At 43.9% G+C, this 19,496-nt stretch overlaps 2 protein-coding genes across 3 annotated transcripts in view; one reads left to right on the top strand and one right to left on the bottom strand.

Annotated features, from left to right (window-relative positions):
* The window catches only part of DYNC1I2 (dynein cytoplasmic 1 intermediate chain 2), a 37,421-nt gene extending 32,326 nt beyond the window's left edge, over positions 1-5,095 (top strand). For both annotated transcript variants that reach the window (XM_035135371.2, XM_035135390.2), the window contains 4 exons: positions 642-786; positions 1,650-1,790; positions 2,959-3,084; positions 4,319-5,095. In XM_035135371.2, coding sequence (XP_034991262.1) covers positions 642-786; positions 1,650-1,790; positions 2,959-3,084; positions 4,319-4,432 — 526 coding nt within the window. In that variant the 3' untranslated portion in view covers positions 4,433-5,095. The remainder of the gene's footprint in view (positions 1-641; positions 787-1,649; positions 1,791-2,958; positions 3,085-4,318) is intronic.
* A 1,862-nt stretch (positions 5,096-6,957) lies between these two features.
* Positions 6,958-19,496, bottom strand: part of SLC25A12 (solute carrier family 25 member 12) — a 53,145-nt gene continuing 40,606 nt past the window's right edge. Inside the window, exons 14-18 of the mRNA XM_035135350.2 lie at positions 13,677-13,817; positions 10,863-11,001; positions 9,407-9,565; positions 9,169-9,259; positions 6,958-7,551 (exon numbers count right to left, since the gene is read on the bottom strand). Of these exons, the coding sequence (XP_034991241.1) occupies positions 7,359-7,551; positions 9,169-9,259; positions 9,407-9,565; positions 10,863-11,001; positions 13,677-13,817 (723 nt within the window). The 3' untranslated portion in view covers positions 6,958-7,358. The remainder of the gene's footprint in view (positions 7,552-9,168; positions 9,260-9,406; positions 9,566-10,862; positions 11,002-13,676; positions 13,818-19,496) is intronic.

The raw sequence follows: 19,496 nt of genomic DNA, 5'->3' as shown, positions 1-19,496 counted from the left end.
TGTTGGAAGATTCGGGATAGATAAAAGAAAGTGCTTCTTCACACAGTGCGTAGTTAGACTATAGAACTCTCTCCCGCAGAGGGCAGTGATGGCCACCAACTAGAATGAATGGCTTTAAAAGAGAATTAGACATATTCATGGAGAAGGCTGTCAGTGACTACTGAGCATGACGGCTGTGCGCTGCCTTCACAGTTGAAGGCAGTATCCTTCTGAAGGCCAGTTGCTGGAAGCCACAGGAAGGGAGAATGCTCTCGTGCTCTTCCTGTGTTCTTATGACTATTAGTAGTGTACAGTGGAACCGTGGTTTACGAACGTAATCCGTTCTGGAAGACCAATTGACTTCTGAAACACTTGAAAACTGAAAGCGGAAGCCTCAATACAATAAGGAAACTCAAAACGGAAGCCACGTGGCACGTTCGGCTTCTGAAAATCATTCGAAAAGCAAACCAGTTACTTCCGGGTTTTCAGCATTCAAAAGCCAAAACATTCGACTTCTGAGGTGCTCGAAAACCGAGGTTCTACTGTATTGATTGTTTTGAAATGTATCCCTATTGTTTTAAAAATGTATCTCAAATTATTTATGATTTTGTTGTTCTTGTTCGTAAGAAAATTCATTCCCGTGTGTGTGTCTCTTGCAACAGCAAAGCTGGAATCAGCGAGATGTTTGAAGGTCACCAAGGACCTATCACAGGGATCAATTGCCATGCAGCGGTTGGACCTCTAGACTTTTCTCATCTTTTTGTCACTTCTTCTTTTGACTGGACTGTAAAGCTTTGGACCACTAAGGTATCTGAACTTGAGATGTCTAATTGTCTCAATTTATTGAGGAAACAATGTAAGCCATAGTCCCACCTGTTGGCCTATTTAAACAACCATCTTGTAAATAGTAATGTGGGACCACATTAGTTCTGTTGACAATGGAATATCTGTTTTCAGTATCTCTCCTGTAATACATTTAGACATAAATTCATTCATCCTTTTTTAAAAAAAAATCTTGTTCATATTGGGCTGACGTAATTCATATGAACATGGATCTTCCCACCATCTCCTACAACTTCTTGCTGAGGTTCTCCATGGCTCTATTGAACTTTGGCATGTCATATTTCTGATCATCAAATACTCTTCTTAATTAAGAATATATATATTTGTTTCTTGCATAGATGAAAATGTGCTAAGCAAAGAAATACTAAATTATATTACATTGCGGTTTCAGAAGCACACAGTTCATATAATCCTATCATCAGCAGTTAATTGCAATTAGTCCTTAACATTTGAGAATTACAATCTTTGTAACACTGATAGATGCTAGCTTCATGGAAATCTGAGGCTGCTTAGAAATGGATCCGGTCTGCTTTAATTGAAGGGTTTAAAGTCCTATGTTAGACTACATTCTTTCTACCTGATGGCAATATTTGCAGAGGTAAAACTAGGTCATTTTCATTTTACTTGGCTACAATATTATTATTTATTGTGGGAAAAGGTTCTCTGGCAAACCTTTTCATTGCTTTGTTCAAAATTAACCACCCTGCTACATTAGTTGCCAACAATGTGGACGAGAGATGTTTATATACTTTGTCTAGTTTACCTTGTGAGCTTTTGTTTTCTGAATCATGAAATACATCAATGTGTGTGTTTTTCTTTTCTTTCAGAACAACAAGCCTCTGTACTCATTTGAAGACAACTCAGACTATGTTTACGATGTGATGTGGTCACCCACCCACCCTGCCCTCTTTGCATGTGTGGATGGAATGGGAAGGCTTGACCTATGGAATCTCAACAATGATACTGAGGTAGGCTAAGATTATATTGGGTATTCCAAAGCTGAAAATAAGTTTGCCAGCCTTAAAACAAACTTGTGATCTTTTAGTAACTGCAGCCCATCCTTTTGTACATACATTTTTAAGTTATTTTGCCTTCCCATCCTATTTACCCCAAATAACAAAACAGTGGGTAGAATTACAATGGCTCCATTTGTGCAAACAGAACAATGCCTTCTCTCTCCACCCCCAATATGATGTCCTTGGGGTTCTCTGACTCCAACGGAGCCAATTTGGGGAGGGAGAGGAGGGGGAAGCCCCATTGCGCAAGTAGAAGTCCTTGCACATGGCTTCTTTTTACAAGACTGGTTAGGAGAATCCTGCTCAGTGTATGCAGAATCCTTTCCCTTGGCCACCACACTTGGAGTACATCAGGCCCATATTCTGTGAGGTCAGAGATCATTGTAAATGACAAGAAAAGGGATGCACTTAAATTGATGTGCCATCTCTTATTTGTACTTACCGGGACACTGGCTAAGATCAGCTTCTTGCATTTATTGTACTCCGATTTATCTTATTTCCTGAGTGAAGACAGGTTCTTTGTGCATCGCTCATCATGACATCATAAGACGGTTGAAAAACCTCTCACTATTGCTTCATGAATCTACCCACTGAGTTGTTAGTGCTCTTACAACAGCATAATAATGTAGCACCAACACTGTGTTGGGCACTGTACAAAACCCAAACATGATGCTACCACTGAGTGATTCAAGTACTGCTTTAATATTACTTTTGTGCGGGGAACCCACCACACTTAACTGATGTATGATATATAGGTGATGATTGGCTATATTAAAGTAATTTTTGCCCATATACTTCACATTCAACACACATAGACAAGGTTTTATCCAAAGGAGGGACACAGTAAGTTGAAGCTGTCATCTTTAAAGGCTTGGAGCTCTAATTCCTATCATTACCAACATTCCTCTTCTGAATGTTCACATCTGCATCACGTAAATTTTAAAACTTTTGAAAGGTATAATATGTTCCTTCATACAGTATTTTGTTCTTGCGGCATAAGGAACAGCCGGCACACTTCAGTGTCTGTATTGCCGTCTTAATATTTGTGATGAAGGTTAAGAAAGTTCGGAAGATACTATAAGTCCAGTTGAAACATGGTATGTTTTTGAAACTGGTATAGGTGCCAACAGCAAGCATTACTGTGGAAGGTAATCCTGCCCTAAACCGTGTGCGATGGACAAATTCAGGACGTGAGATTGCTGTTGGAGATTCAGAAGGACAAATAATAATTTACGATGTGGGAGAGGTAGGTGACTTTCAAGTGCTTCCAAAGTAAAAATGATGTCTTCTATTATTTTACTTCAGTCCAATAATAAAAGGCACTTATTTGGGTTGGTTGTCCATAACTCTATCACTGCAGATGACAGTGTGTATTTAAGTTTCCGCATACAAAGATACAACATTAAGATTTCAGCAATTCAAATATTTTTTATGTAGTAGTAAGAATTCTGGATGTGTCTAGTTTTGTTACGGGGTGGGGGGCTTCAACCCCTCACCCCAACGGTCTTTCGCCAGTCCCTATTGCCAGGGAGGGCTGCTCATCCATACTTCTCTTTGGGGTTAAGCAGATGTTTGGTGGAGGGCCAGATGGCAATAATCAGTAGGCCAAAGGTTTGGACAAGTTGGTGCTCTTGTGAATCAGGGTAGCACAATGGCTTGGATCCAAAGATGCCCTTCCACTAACACAGGTGTAGACAACCTCTGACTTGCCCTCCAGGCTTTCCTGTTGGGACCCCAAGACTATTTTGGCCAAGCCACGCCCCCTCTATATCTGACATCATGTCCATCTGACATCAAGTGTAGGGCAGACAAAGACCCGGGTCAGCCAGAAGGCATTTGCAAGCGCTGCCCTTTGCAAACGGCATTCAAAGACCCAATTATCGGATGATTGATGGGTTTTGCAATGCCCTTTTAAACCTTCTCACAAGATCCTGACCATCAGCTGATGTTTGGGCTTTGCAAAGAGTTTTTGTGGTTGTGCATTTGCCCGCATGGTTTGATTTCAAACCATGAAGGCAAAAAGCCACTTGATGCCATTGTGACAGGTGATTGGTGGGTGGCCTTGTCAAATTGGCCTGCAAGAGGTAAGGGGTGCAAAGATTTGGCCCAGTGGTCAGACCCACTTCCCCAAACCTGGTAGTAGCAGATAGTTCTTAGTGCTGCTACACAGATTATTTCTGACCTAGCAGAAGAGTGTTGCATTCGAAGTGTGACCCCAATTCCAGAGAAATTCCTTCACTTGTACAATTTCTTAAGACCATTTTACAGCCCACTGCAGTTAATAAGCTACAGCCTATATTTTCCTTTTTCACCATGTTTCTCACACTTTAATAGAACCCCTGTTGCATTCAGGTGCTGCACTATGAAAAGTCTAGTGCTTGAACAAGGGCATCTGCTCCTGCTCACAATCCTTTGGATTCAAGCTATGAGTTCAATTTTCATACGTCCACTGATGTTCCTATATAACTATTTCTCCACAGCAAATTGCGGTTCCCCGAAATGATGAATGGACACGTTTTGGTCGAACTTTAGCAGAAATTAATGCCAACAGAGCTGATGCGGAAGAAGAGGCAGCAACCCGAATTCCTTCCTAGGTTGTTGAAGTGGGGGGTCTTGCTGTGAATTTGGGGATTGGTTATAGAGGGCTTCAGAATAGTAGCATGTGTTAAGTATGCGACTGAACTTGAAATTTAAAATGTGGAGTAAACTGTGGAGTCGACAAGTATATAAAGATCAGTGAAATTGATCTTGAAAAGTTGCTTTTTAATCCCTGAATCACCGCCCTTAATCTGATAGATATAATTTATTATTTACCCTGACTTGGCAAGGTGTATGTTCTACTGAAACACTAACCACGTTGAATATTTAAAGTTCAACTTTCAATGGCATATAACTATTTCAGAGCAATTTAAGTTCTGTAAGTTTCTGAACAAGAGCTTTCCCCAATCAAACTGACAGGCTATGCTGTGGACATCAATCTCTGGGGCAGTGGGAAAGTGTTATGGCTATAGTTTTGTAATGTCTTAGATTTGTGCATGCATCTGTACACAGTAACCTTTATCCTAATTATTATATAATAGGCTCCAGGCTACAGTGGTAGGTCATGTATATGACTAAAAAAAAATTGTAAACCCTTTTTTGTAATGGAAACTTTCTAAAATACCTGCTAAGTACTTTGGATTTTTTTGTTTGCTACATTTCTGCAGTAGGGTAAGAATTCTTTATAAATAAACATTACATGGCCTCTTTTCTCACAAGCATCTGTTTAAAGACTTGTTTTTCAAGAGTTGGCATTTTCAGAGGTTTATGCAGGGGTGAGGGCTGCAGGAAAATAATTAACCTACAAACTCAATTTCTTTTTTAAAAAAAGTATCTTGTGCCTATAATAAAAATGGATTTGGGATTTATTTTGTAATTCTTCAGTTTACTTGATATCGCTCATGTAACAGTTCTTTAAACCAAAGCAAAAAGAATGTGCATGAGGCAATTCATACTTTCAAAAGCAACTTGTCCATTTTTTATGTAGTAGGTGCAGTATTATCTTACCATCACATAAGATCAGTGTAAATTTCCACATTATTTGATTTATTTTTTGCACATCAGTTTCTCTCCTATGCAATAATTAATACATTTTTAATTTATTGTTTCTGAAATATCTTCCTATAGGCTTGAAGCTATTTTTTAAGGATTCTGGATTATTTTTAGTTGTTTTTTTACTCCCATAGGTTAAAAAAAGCATGCTGTTTCTACTGATGAATACTACTCAGAAAATCCAATTACCAATTCTAATACTATATTAAATTCTTGGTTATTCTACCAAAGGGGTGGTTTTTCTATTGTGACATTACATTAAAGGCTGTATGATTATTGTAGAATGATCACTACTTTTTCTCCTGTTTTATAGAAGAACAAGCCTTGCTGCAACAGAGCCAGCATGACTTCTGCTAGGACAAATCCTGTCTCTTTAACCTATTGAGAGTGCTTTGACTGTCAACAAGCATGGGTGGAGGGGATCTGATTGACACAGTGTACTTGGACTTTTAAAAAGCTTTTGACCAAAGTACTTCCTGAGTGAGCTTAGCAGTCATGTATTAAAAGGAGAGGTCCTTTTGTGGATGAGGAGTTGGTTAAGTAGCAAGAAGCAGATAAACTGAGTTCTTCGGACAGAGAGATATCGAAAGTGGCATTCCCCAAGGATTGATATTGGGACCTGTGCTTTTAAACTTATACATAAATGATGTAGCGGTAGGGGTGAGCAGTGAGGGGGCCAGGTTTGCTGATGGTACTTAATTGTTCCAGGTTCATTAAAACAAAAAGGGTGTGTGAAGAGCTGCAAATGGCCTCTTCAAACTGAGTGAATGGGTGGTAAAATGGCAAATGCAATTCAGTGTAAACAGGTGGAAAGTGATGCATTCTGGGGCAAAATAATCTTAAGGTCACATGGAGTCTGAACTGGTGGGGATGGGCCAGAAAGAGACCTTGGGAGTGATAGCAGATAGCTGAATGAAGCCATCAACTCAGTGTGCAGCAGCTGTGAAAGGCAAATCCCATGCTAGGAAAGAGACTGGGGGGGGGGGAGTGCTCATCATAATGCTGTTATAAGGCATTATGGTGCAAATGCATTAGAGTAATGTGTACGGCTCTGGTCTCCTCACCTCACCTCGAAAGGATTTTGGGAAAAGTTAGGAAAAGCTTCAGAAAAGGGCAACCAACATGTTTGAGGGGATGGAATGATTCCCCTATGCAGAAAGGGTGTAGCAGATGGGACTTCTTGGAGAAAAGGTGGGCAATAAATGACAGTAGTTAAAACTGGGGAACTCACTCCCACATGAGGCAGTGATGGCCACCAAATTAAATGGTTTTAAAAGAGGATTGGCAAATTCATGGAAGAGAGGACTATCCTAGCTCCTAGCCATGATGGCTATGCTCTGCCTCCTCCATCAAAGCCTGTATCCTGAATACCAGTTGCTGGGGGAGACCAGCAAACCTTTTCATCTTTTTGCATTTCTTCACCTCTTGCTGCTTTGCGGACTATATAGCAAGGTTGTCCAAAAGGGTAACTTAATCTGTTTGCTTCCTACTGAGTAATTTAGCTTAGAACACAAAAAGAATCCTGTCATTCTGGTTTTAATAAATTTTATTGTCACATGATTTTTAATAAAACACTTTCCAAAACATTCTGTACATTTCAAACTATTTAGAACCGCAACACCTCTTTCTACAAATGCAGTTGCATTTCAATGCCATGATAATGTCTCTGTACAAAGTTGTACAATATGTACAGTAACATGGAGTGCAAGCTGTGCTAAGCCAAGCCCTAGTTACTTATTCTACGCATAGAACTTAAAGCTTGAATCGGTCTCCCGTGTGCAAATGATTTACTTTGTTTTGGATAGAAAGGAGTGATTCGATGTCAGTGCTCCATTCAGCTAGAGCATCATGCAGCTGACTAGAGGAGCAGAGCCACGGCTGTAGCTCTCTGTCCATGGCACTACTTTTTATCTGGCTCATGAGGACGGCTCAGGAGGGAGCGGCTGCTTTGGGCTGCACTGAAACAGCACCTGATTTAAACTTTGGAAGAGAGAGGCCAAATTTGTTCTCTATCCCAGCAAAAGTAGCTGTTGCAAGTCGATATCCACCTATGTGGTCGGGATTGGCAGGAGGAAGGCCGGAGATTCGAGACTTGGGTGTAGGTTCTGAGCCGGAGGGTTTGCTGGTAAGGAGGCAAAGAGAAAATTAGCAGACTTCAGGCTTCATCAGCATAACGCTATTTCTTTAAGGCAGGGGTGGGAAACCTGCAGGGCAATCTTGACCCACCTGGGAGTCCAATATGGCCTGTAAGGCAATTTCCCCATAAACACTGTGGAAGGTGTTTCAGTTCTGCCCTAGGTGAAACCACCCACACCCCAGTCACCTGGCACAGAATCATAGAGTTGGAAGGGGACACCAAGGGTCATCTAATCCAGGCATCCCCAAACTGCGGCCCTCCAGATGTTTTGGCCTACAACTCCCATGATCCCTAGCTAACAGGACCAGTGGTCAGGGATGATGGGAATTGTAGTCCAAAACATCTGGAGGGCCGAAGTTTGGGGATGCCTGATCTAATCCAACCCCCTCCAATGCAGGAATCTCAGCCAAAGCATCTATGACAGATGGCTCCATCCACCTGTCAAAGTTAGCCCATGGGCGGATAAAATTTGGACCACCAGCCCATACAGGTTCCCTGCCCATGCTTGAAGCATTACACTCATGATCTCAGCCCATCCATGAATCTGAAGAAGTGTGCATGCACACGAAAGCTCATACCAAAATATAAACTTAGTTGGTCTTTAAGGTGCTACTGAAGGAATTTTTTAATTTTGCTTCGACTCAGACCAACACGGCTACCTACCTGTAACATGAATCTTTATGTCAGTTTTTAACAGTGTTGAGCAGGCATCCCCAAACTGCGGCCCTCCAGTTGTTTTGGCCTATAACTCCCATGATCCCTACCAGTGGTCGGGGAAGATGGGAACAAAACAGATGTCCAAAACATCTGGAGGGCCAAAGTTTGGAGATGCCTGGTGTTAAGCATGGCTGGGTATGAATCTAGACCAGGTACTTAGAGCTGATCCAACAGATCACTCGTTAGGGAATGCATATGCAGATCTGAAATAGCTAGGACTGGGTCAGGTGTTGTTTACTGAGCTTTTTCTCTCCCCATGAAACACCTTTTTGCATGGTGGCTTACATCAACCAAGGCCTGAATCTTGTTAACAGCTGACACCATAGGGTTCTCCTAGGATTCATCGTATATACCTTGAATGCCACCAGCCAAGGGCAGTAAATTGGTCATAAGCTTTGACTTGGATTTTGACTCTTAAGTTTAAAAATGCAGAAATTCTAAGCTTGAAGGGAGAAAAGCTGAGGAACTGCTGGATGGTGCAGACACCTCTCCACTATCCCTGACCATTGACTATGCTGGCTGGGGCTGAGATGGAGTCCAACAATAACAACATATGGATGCCCACAGATTCCCTATATTTCTTGTAGCGTATCACCTGTCTGTTCTGTGTCACAGTGTCTCAGCCTTATGCTAAGACCAGTACAGTAATGAAAACCGGAGTGTTGAAGAGTAAAGATTATATTCTAGGTTGCTGTACTCTCCTGTTTATATTTAGAAACACAATTTAATCTAAATGTACCAGGCCATTTTTCACCAACCAAGAAGGGATGTGGGAACTTGTGGTTCTCCAGATGTTGTTGGACCCCAACTTCCATCATCCCTGCCTATGTATCAAGGGCCACAGGTTCCCTGTGTTTGGTTTAGAGGATGGTAAACTGTACTTACATGCCTCCAAAATCAACATAGAGCCAGCGCTGCAAAAGTTCATAGGTCACTAGAGTGACGCCAAACTGGGGTGAAGATCTGAACACTCGTGCTGTTGAACAGAATAAGCACAATCTTTATTGAGCAGGTAATTAATTTTATTAAACTGAATGGTTACGAGCCTTGGGACTCTCTAGTCATCTATAAATTAAAACAGAAGTTACAAATTTACCCATACACCCCCACCCCTTTTCCATACCTGCGGTTCCTTTCCAGAAAGCTGCGGGGCCTTCTTCTCGAAGTATCTTTCCAAAGCAGTCAATAACTCCATTGTATGTCGTTTGACCAGCGCGAGCCGCCACTTGCAGTCTCGTCTTGATGACATCAGCAGGGGTCACCAAGGAAGCAGCAGGCACACCTTTTCAGGAGAAATGAGTGTTTAGTTTAACGCAAACAGAGACAGGCAGAAACATTTCTAACGAATACAAATACAAACACTCAAGTTTTCGAAGAACGGCTGAAGTCGCATTTGTAACAAAACCAAAAGCCAACAGCAGCAGCTCCTTTCCTCGTGTGCAGCTTAACACTTTATGCCAGAGTACATTTAATATAAGAGTTTATCATTTACATGCCACCCATCTGACTGCGTTGTCCCAGCCACTCTGGGCGTCTTTCAACAAATTAAAAAAATGAAACACAGTAAAACATCAAACATTAAAAACTTCCTGATACAGGGCTGCTTTTAGATGTCTTCTAAAAGTCAGATAGTTGTTTATTTCCTTGGCATCTGATGGGAGGGCATTCCACAGGGTGGGCGCCACTACCGAGAAGGCCCTCTGCCTGGTTCCCTGTAACCTCACTTCGTGCAGGGAGGGAACTGCCAGAAGGCCCTCGGAGCTGGATCTCAGTGTCCAGGCTTAACGATGTGGGTGGAGATGTTTAGGGCTTCAAATACCCATGTGGCAAAATGTACTCTGGCATAAAGCGTGAAGCTGGTAAATAATACACACAGTCACATAATCAGCAATGACCGGACACCATGTATTGTGCCTGTCTGAATGGCAACAGGCCTGACAGATCCAGCAGTGGGATGGGGACCAGAGGCCTTAGCAGAAATCTATGAACAAACGCCTTTCCACCCATGGGCTTTGCTGACACAGGAAAGAAGGACTGTGCCATAAAATTGCTTTCTGCTTCAAATAAATGCTTCTGTGAACTATTTTAATGGCTTCTCCTTCAAACAAGTTGCAGATAAAGTGAAATTTGGCTCTCCAAAAATAATATTGAATTTCAACCTCCTAAAACACATTGTTCTATATATGATGTCAGCTCCTTCCCAAATGTAGGAAAACCAGACTAGATAATTTTTTAAAGCTCGCCTCTGTATGTTTCCTTGAGATTTTAAACACCAAGCCTCCCAGATTGAGAGCTTTGAAACAATCGCAACTCCCCTATTGAGGCCAACAGTACAAATTTGACTACAAGTTGCTGAGCTGCATTAAGCTGTTTATCCACATTATGCAAATGTAATTAGCTCTCATCAAAATTACACTACCTCCCACCAAGGATAAAAGTGATCAAATTTAGATTAAGCTAGATACAATAGTGTATTAACTTCCTATCCTTGGCTCTGATGAATATTAACTATTGCTAGGAAAGGGGACAGGTATGTGAGAGAAGGAGAGCTGCCTGCAAATTACGCTGTAAAATGTTACCTGCGAGAGCACCAGCTGCAAGCAGATTAAATCCTCCCACGCGGCCATTTTCATCTGCAAGCATCAGTTTACAATGAGCGTACACAGGAAAATAGATTGCAGAAAAGGGAATGTCTCGGAGGAAACATGCTTTGGCACCCTGTCACATGAATAAGGGGGGGAAAGTGCAAACAAGTTATAGGCACACAGGATAAATTCAACCTGCCTCTACACACAAGGCTCAGGGACTATCCAGGCGCAAAGAGGAGATCTAGATGACGCCCCAGCCTCAGCCCTGAGATGTGGACAATAGCGGTTTGAAGCCGCCTTGTGGGTCTGTCTATAGTGTAGGTACATTATGCTATGCCCTGGGATCCGGCCTTTTTGGTGGTGGCACCCTGGCTGGGGAATTCCCTCCTGAGATTCAATTGGTACTCAATTGCCTATGTTCCAATGGCAATTTAAAAATGTGTTTCTTTTGCTAGGCTTTTACTGGTGATTGCTCGAGTCGAGCACTTTCGCTGCTGTATTGTTGGGGGTGTAAAGGTAAAGGGACCCCTGACCATTAGGTCCAGTCACAGACGACTCTGGGGTTGCGATTCTCATCTCACTTTACTGGCTGAGGGAGCTGGCGTACAGCTTCCGGGTCATGTGGCCAGCATGACTAAGCCGCTTCTGGTGAACCAGAGCAGCACACGGAAACGCCGTTTACCTTCCCGCCGGAGCGGTACCTATTTATCTACTTGCACTTTGATGTGCTTTGGAACAGCTAGGTTGGCAGGAGCTGGGACCGAGCAACGGGAGCTCACCCGTCACGGGGATTCGAACCGCCGACCTTCTGATCAGCAAGCCCTAGGCTCAGTGGTTTAGACCACAGCGCCACCCGCGTCCCTTGTTGGGGATGTATTTGATGCCAAATCACGGGCGCTTCGCCAAGGATGTCCCCTTTTAACCAAACGTTTGCAACATTTTAAGTACTGGCTGCATTTTTGTATATCTCAATATATTTATTTTCTTGGGTGACCCAACCTGGGTTCGTGAAAGTGAGGGCAGCAGGGGAAATGCAATAAATAAAAGACAGGCTTTGCATTCCCTACCACTCTACCTGCCATGTCTGAACAGGAACATCCTGACTGAGAAAATGCTATTGTGGCTCCGTGAACAAATATTACAACTGCGGGTGCAGGGCTCTTTACAATGAGGGCAAGCGAAGGAAGCTGAACGTGGATGAGAACCCTCAGTCAGCAGCAAGAAAAGACCCGATGCCCAGACCGTATGAGTCCTTGGCTGCAAGATCTATTGGAGATGCTCAAAGACTTAAGTACCAATCACCCAGGGCCGTCTGTTAGACTGAAAAAGGAGAACCGCCACTTTGGTCCAAAGCCAGAATGCTTTGTTGTGTGCAGTGGAAGAAGGCATCTCTGGGCTTCGTTTATGGCCACTGTCTGTCCTGAATTCTATGGGCAGGAGAGTCTACTTGTGATGATCCAATTGATACCTCCTATCATCAGTGTGTAGCAACCTCTCTACTGCCACCCCTGGAACAGGCTCAGCACCGATAGCAAAATCAGTAGAGCGTGAGACTCTTAATCTCAGGGTCATGGGTTCGAGTCCCGCATTGGGCAAAAGATTCCTGCACTGCAGGGGGGTTGGACTAGATGACCCTCGTGGTCCCAACAGTACAATTCTATGATTCTATGACCCAGTGCTCCATGGCCAAGTCCATTAGCACAGCTTGTAGCAGTGGAATCAAAGCCATGTGACCCCACCCCCTTTAAATCCCCAAATGATTTATAACCTGACTCCTAAATTCATTCGCTCAATTGAAATTAATCTGGGATTCATTTTTAGCAACCCACTCACACCCTCTTTTAAGACACGTGTGGTTTACAAGGAAAAATACCAGCCACTCAACTGCAGTGAAATCTTGCTCTGTGTATTAAAACACCTTTGAGAAAATGCTATAGCTATGCTTCCGGATGGAAGGTGCCACTCCAGAACCAAATTCTGTGCACAGGCCACAAAGAAATGCGTTAACACTTTCTCGGGAGCCCAGCTGCCTGCATCTGCCGAATTTACGTATTAGTCTCTTGCCGTCGCGAAGGGTGTTGGAAGAAATAGTCTTCCGAGTTTAAGAAAACTAATAGCTTCTGCTCCATTACCTCTGATCTGTAATGATGGAAGTAAGTAGACCTGCAGCGAAAGTATCTGTTTACTGGCATTCTGCTAAAAGTACAGTACGGTATGGGTCTTGCTGGGTTGGTTGTGGGTTTTATTCCCCCCCCTCCCTTCACAAAACGAATTCATTATTGACAAATCCCATCACTTAACTTCTTAAAGATCTGAATTCTGCTAAACTACACTACTGTTGCGCTGCCGCCGTGTGATTAAGACAAAGAGAGCGACCCGCTGTGAATGTAACAATAGAGATAGCGGAGACACAAAATAAATGCTAAGGCTATGTGGGCTGCCATAATAAACACAAAGGGAAAGGAGAGGAAACTTTTTCTCCCTCTGCAACACACCCCACACCACCTCTTCCCACTGAAACGATCTGTGCCAGAAGCCAGCGGGTCCCTGGAACCATGACTCCCTACGGCTCGGTATAAAAGCCCGTGGAAGAAAGCGAGGGAGTGTTTTTGTACATCCCACTGCCACTAATATAAATGTGGATTTCTCTCCATTTTCAACCATGGGGCTACCCTGCAGGCAGAGATTGTTTTCAAATTTGAAAAGATCTACACACACACACACACACACACACACACACACACACACACACACACAAAACCCCCACAAATCTGAGCGAGTGTAATGCAGAGAGAAAATATACACCTTGTAAAGACCGAAAATCCCCAAGTCCTTTAGAACGGTGAGGGCTCTAACTTTCGGCCCTGTGGTGATTTCTCCTGCCACCTGCAGCCGAATCTTGACAATCTCCAGGGGATTCGTGAAGATGACCTGAGAACCTCCTGCCTGCGAGAGCAGAACACAAAACAATGTTAAGCGATTCCCCCCGCAAAGAAACCCAAAATCCACACGTTATCTTTCCAACACTTAAGAACTCACATCCACATTGAGTATCGGGCAACGGCTTTAGGCAACTTAAGGTTTGCTTTGCTAGCTAATATTCTAGGGATCAGAGCTGCTGCATTTTTTGCAATTGATGGATATTGAGAAGGCATTCAAAAGTGGGCCATCACAAGGAGGGGTGGGGGACATCCACTCTCCGCCTCCTGCTTTTATTCTGATGGTCCTCTGCCTAGCTAGTTCTATATGGCATGTTTTAGTTCAGAAGACAAATCCCCAGCCCCTAAGCCAATCCTGTAATTTGAGCAAGTTGAAAAGCAGTATAAAATCTGTGTCAACCATCACAAAATGTACAGACAGTTGAATACATTGATCTGCCTTTTTTATTTGTATAAATGCATTTTTAAAAAGTCTATTGGTTGTTTGTTGTAAATGACTTGAGCATTTCTATGGTATTTGTACATTGTGTCACGAGCAAGCAGTGGCGGAGCATGCCGATCGTGTGCCCGGGGCGACGTGCGTGCCCTGCGTCTGGGGGCGGGTGAGCTGGGGCAGGACACTCCGCGGGGCCTCCAAGGAGTCTGCCTGTCTCCTCCCACTCAGCCGCCCTACAGCTGAGGGGGAGGTGGCGGACGGACCGTCTGGGGCTGCGCGGAGCCTGTGGGGGCCCAAGCCACCGCGTCACTCCCAGCATTTTGTCACCCCCCCCTCAGTGGTGACACCCGGGGCGGCCTGCCCACACTGCACCCCCCCTTCTTCCGCCCCTGCGTGCAAGGGAAGCAACGAGTAAAAATTTATAACAGTGACTGCAACAACAATAAACAGTGTCTATTGTGCCATGCTTTCCTCCTTCTTGGTATGGAACAAATAAGCAGGTTTTTAAGCTGGTAGGTGAAAAGCCGGAGAGCAGCTCGCCCAGATTCGTAGTGGGGTTTGCAGGGCACTGCTGCAATTTTGCACGCAGCCTAACACAGGAAAGCGCATTCTGAAAGAGCAGACAGCCAGAGGCACGTGACTGGCTAGCTGCTGCTGATGTCACAGCGGCAGCAAAAGTGCAGCTCACTAGCCAAAACCACCAGCAGCCATGGCAAAACGACAGATAAAAGAAGGAAGAGCATTTCCCCAGGAGGTGGGGAGGGGCGGCTATGGCAACCAGCACTGTGCAAGTACACGGCTGCTGAGCGGAGGGGCAGACTATCAATGTCATCAAGGGTGACCCTCCGCTTAGCCACTGGACTCTTGCTCATCAATGGACTTCCTCCACTAACGTGGAACAAAAGACTAAGGCGGAATAACAGACAAGGGTGAAAAGGCCCGGCTATCACTGTGACTTCCATCAGCTTTGAACGGTGGCCCCACCGTGGCCTTCTCTGGACAGGGAAAGCCTAACTTCTGTTGCCTATGTTCTGGCAACCTCTAGGTTGGATCACTGCAATATGTGGGGCTGGCCTTGAAGAGAGCTTGGAAAGTGCAGCTGCTGCAGAGTCCGGCAGTCAGGTTGTCGACCGGCACAGGGCAGCCCAAACATATAGCACCAATTCTGGCATGACCGCACTGGCTACCGATTATTTTCCAGGCTCCGTTCAAAGGGCAGGTTTTGCCCCCGATACTTCGCGCCAGCCTCTCCCAACAAGAACCAACCGTCCAAACTCTGCAGTCACCACCTGAGGCCCTTCTCTGCTCCGCAAGAGGTCTGTAGAGTGGCAACACAACAGCAGGCTTTGATTTGTATAAATGTGCGTTTTAAGTTTTTATTGGGAGAGTTTGCTGTTTCAGCGTTTATACTGCATTGTAAGTCACTTTGGGTCATTTCTGCGAGCAAAGTGACTAAGAAATATAAATAGGCACCATCGCTTTTGGAAGAGAGCATTAATTGCTGTTGTGCTTGTCAGTGTTTAATGTTTTTGAGTGATGGCAAAAGGTGAGCTGAATGAAAACTGGCTTTTGCTACTGTAAATAACTGAGAGGGCTCTTAGGCTTGAATAGGAGAGCTTCATCATTTAAACTGGAAACTCATTGTTTAAGAGTGAATAATGGGCACACCTCCATTACCACATCAGTTACTGAAAATTGTATATATATATATGGGGGGGATACAGACAGAAACAGATTAATATTACCTTTTTCCCAGCCTGGGTGTGACACAAATTTAACAGCTGTCAAGTTGTTTTATATTTCATTAGCAAGAGCACAAGCCCTATCCCCTCGCAGGAGGTTGCTGTATGAGCTGCTCTCTCCCAAGTTGTGCGTTTTAACCTCAGACATTCACCAAGCTGCATTTCAAAATTTCACAGGCCGATTCAACGTGACAGTTTCGCTCCAGAAGCATGTAAACGTACTGGGAAGTGACATGTTTAGACTTTCCCTTGGCCTGCTATAGGTCTAACCACCCTTCACTTGTGGGGAAAAGTGCAGGGGTCATCGTGGGACAGACGGTTGGACCAATCCACCTACTCGGAAGGGCTTGTCTGCCTTCACCAAAATTAAACCTGGATGTGATGCTGGCTGTGACACTTCGTTTTAAAATTATAATAATAGGCTCCGCAAAATTGGGGGGGGGGGGTTGTTTCACAAGCACAGCACCACAAAAGAAGAAATTTAAAACCCTTTCCTCCACAACCATGATCTCTCCGCAAAATGCCCCCATGTGGCTATCGGCAGTGTCATATATCCCTGCGATCTTTCCCTTGACATAGGTCATCCTAAGGGCAACCAAGGTAGTCTCAGTGCCTAAAAAGGTAAAAGGTAAAGGACCCCTGGATGGCTAAGTCCAGCCAAAGGCAAGTATGGTGTGCGGCACTCATCTTGCTTTCAGGCCAAGCACACACACACACATCATGATTTGCAATATATTGCTAGGTCAAAAATTACGAAATTTACATAATTACATAATTTTGGTTTTGGACAATGTATCGCCCAGCCCTAGTGTGTGCATTGTAGTTGGCAGTTTGTTTGAGCTGTGTAACTGATAACACACTCTGACAGCATAAGCATTTTGCAAAATATTTTCTCTTCCCCTCCCATTAGAAAAAACAAGGCAAAACTGACTTGAAAGGTGTATATCTGTCCATTGAGCCATTAAAGATATTTCTTGTAGAAATATCTCTCTCTCTCTCTCTCTCTCTCTCTCTCTCTCACTCACACACACACACACACACACACACACACACACATTAAAAAAGGAAAAGAAATTGAATTTGGCCAGACTAGTCATTTGAGATTGGTTCACCAGAGTTTACTGTGGTGCCTGTATAAACAGGAAATTCTGTTTTGCAAGGCTGCATTTTGTTTTTGTTTTTAATCTTTTAGAAATTAGAGTTCCTGCAGGGCTGGCAAAATAACCCTGTAAAGAAAGTCAAATAGATCAATTCATAAACATTTTTATTTTCGAAGGAGAGGCAGGGAGAAGCCAATCACGGTCCAATTAACTTCCCCAGTTCCTTTCGTGGAAAGCAGTTGAAAGGTTTCTTTGCATGCACACAAACAGCAGCAAGCTCTTTAAAGGGACAGGGTTTCAGAAAAATGCAGCTTTGACTGATGGAACCTGTATCAGTAGTTTCAGGGTGAGGAAGGGTTTTGGGGCTTCAGAACCGTGTTGATGGCCTGACAGGCACAATGTAGCATATTTATTTTACAGTGGTACCTCGCAAGACGAATTTAATTCGTTCCACGGGTCAATTCGTTTTATGAAAAATTCGTCTTGCGAATCGCGGTTTCCCATAGGAATGCATTGAAACTTAATTAAGGCGTTCCTATGGGCAAAAAAGCACAAAAAAGGCACCAACTCACCCGCCATGGCCGCTCCAGAAGTTTTTAAGGCTCTGGTGACGCCGCTGTTGCCACCAAGGGCCGCCTGGCGAGCCCCGCCACTGCTCCTGCCGGATCGCCAATAACTCCGAGCTGGCGAGATACGGCGGGCAGCAGGTACGGCGGGCGGAGGGAGGCAGGGCGCTTTCCCGGGAGGAGGTGGCAGCGGCGCTAAGGGCCTTTACTTCAAAGACCACTTTACTTCAAAGATTGCCTTAAATGTGTCAACTTGATCACTTTGGTCTGTGGAACTCGCACATTCACAAGTGCCACACAATGCCTGTTCCACATCTGCAACGAGTCATTCCTTCAGTGTGGCAGCACCTGTGCTCTGGAACTCCCTGCCACTTGACATTAGGCAGGTGTGCCTTCACTATTTATTTATTTTTACATGCTTGATGAAAAGGTTTAAATTTCAGCAAGCTTATCCAGACACACAAGTTAGTTACACTTACTGTATTTTAAAAGCTTCACTGATTTTACCTTTGTTTTTAAAAGATGGTTTTATGCAACTTTGCTACTGGGGAATTGGAAAAATAATGCGGCTCCCTTTTATGATTGAAAATTTATACAAACTCCCAACATATGAACATTTGCATACAAACACAGACTTGCCATGGACAAATTCAATGGTATTTGGTATCCATTCTTACAAATACTGTAATAGGTTAAGATCTGGTGAAGTACAATAACAACATTGTAAAGTATAGTCCCCCCCCCCTATTTTCCTTTCTATGCAGGTTCTGTTTCTCTTTTTCTCTCTTTTATTTACATCTCACCTTGTTTAGTGCACATTTGATTATGCACTTTTTGAACTTTAAAAAAAGATGTTTAAAATCTTTTTCTTTTTTTAAAAGATGGCTTTATGCATACTTGTTTTTAACTGGCTTGCATGTTTTAGTCATGTTGCATACGGAGCTTGGGGGAATTTATTATTCAGAGAGATGTTTATGGATTTTCTAAATAAACAAATAAAGCCTTTGCATTAGCAGAAACACTTCTTCCTGTGTAAATGGATTTTTTCGTTCTGCCCCCCCCCTGTAAAGCCCCCTAATCTGCTCTGGGGGTTCTCCCTACACTCAGGAGCAGATTTAGGTAAGGTGGGGGGAACGGAGAGGGGGGGAAAGTTCCATTACATGAGAGTAAGCTATTCTCATTGTGCAATGACTTGACTGGATTAAATACGGAAGCCCAAAACTTTCCATCCTGGATCAGTGGCTGAACTGTGGAATCATTTGTTCCAGAGTTCCATTCCTTATATTAAGTGATGATCAGTGAAGGTATTTTGTTAAGGTGGAACTGGAACCCCTCTGGACAAGGTAAAGGCCAAGGAAGCCAGCGTTTGTCCACAGACAGCTTTCCGGGTCATGTGGCCAGCAGGACTAAGCCGCTTCTGGCGCAACGGGACACCGTGATGGTAACCAGAGCGCACGGAAACACCATTTACCTTCCCGTCGCAGCAGTACCTATTTATCTACTTGCACTGGCGTGCTTTCAAACTGCTAGGTTGGCAGGAGCTGGGACAGAACAATGGGAGCTCACCCCGTCGCGGGGATTCGAACCGCCGACCTTCCAATTGGCAAGCCCAAGAGGCTCAGTGGTTTAGACCACAGCGCCACCCGCATCCCTGTCCCTCTGGACAAACATGACTTGACTCAGGCTCTGTGCAGTTTGTAGCATAATATTGGCACCCAACAGATGTCCCACTGTAGTAATGGCTATGGTAGCAGCTTGGGTGTTATCACTGCTTTAGAAACTGAAGTTTATTAAGGAGGGGAGACCAAGGAAAGTTTGTTCCAAACCCAGGGGCGGAACACC

This window comes from Zootoca vivipara, chromosome 1 (genome assembly GCF_963506605.1).
Source record: "Zootoca vivipara chromosome 1, rZooViv1.1, whole genome shotgun sequence".
Taxonomy (NCBI): Eukaryota; Metazoa; Chordata; class Lepidosauria; order Squamata; family Lacertidae; genus Zootoca; species Zootoca vivipara.
The sequence above is the reverse complement of the archived record's forward strand: the minus strand, read 5'-3'. Positions and strand labels throughout refer to the sequence as shown.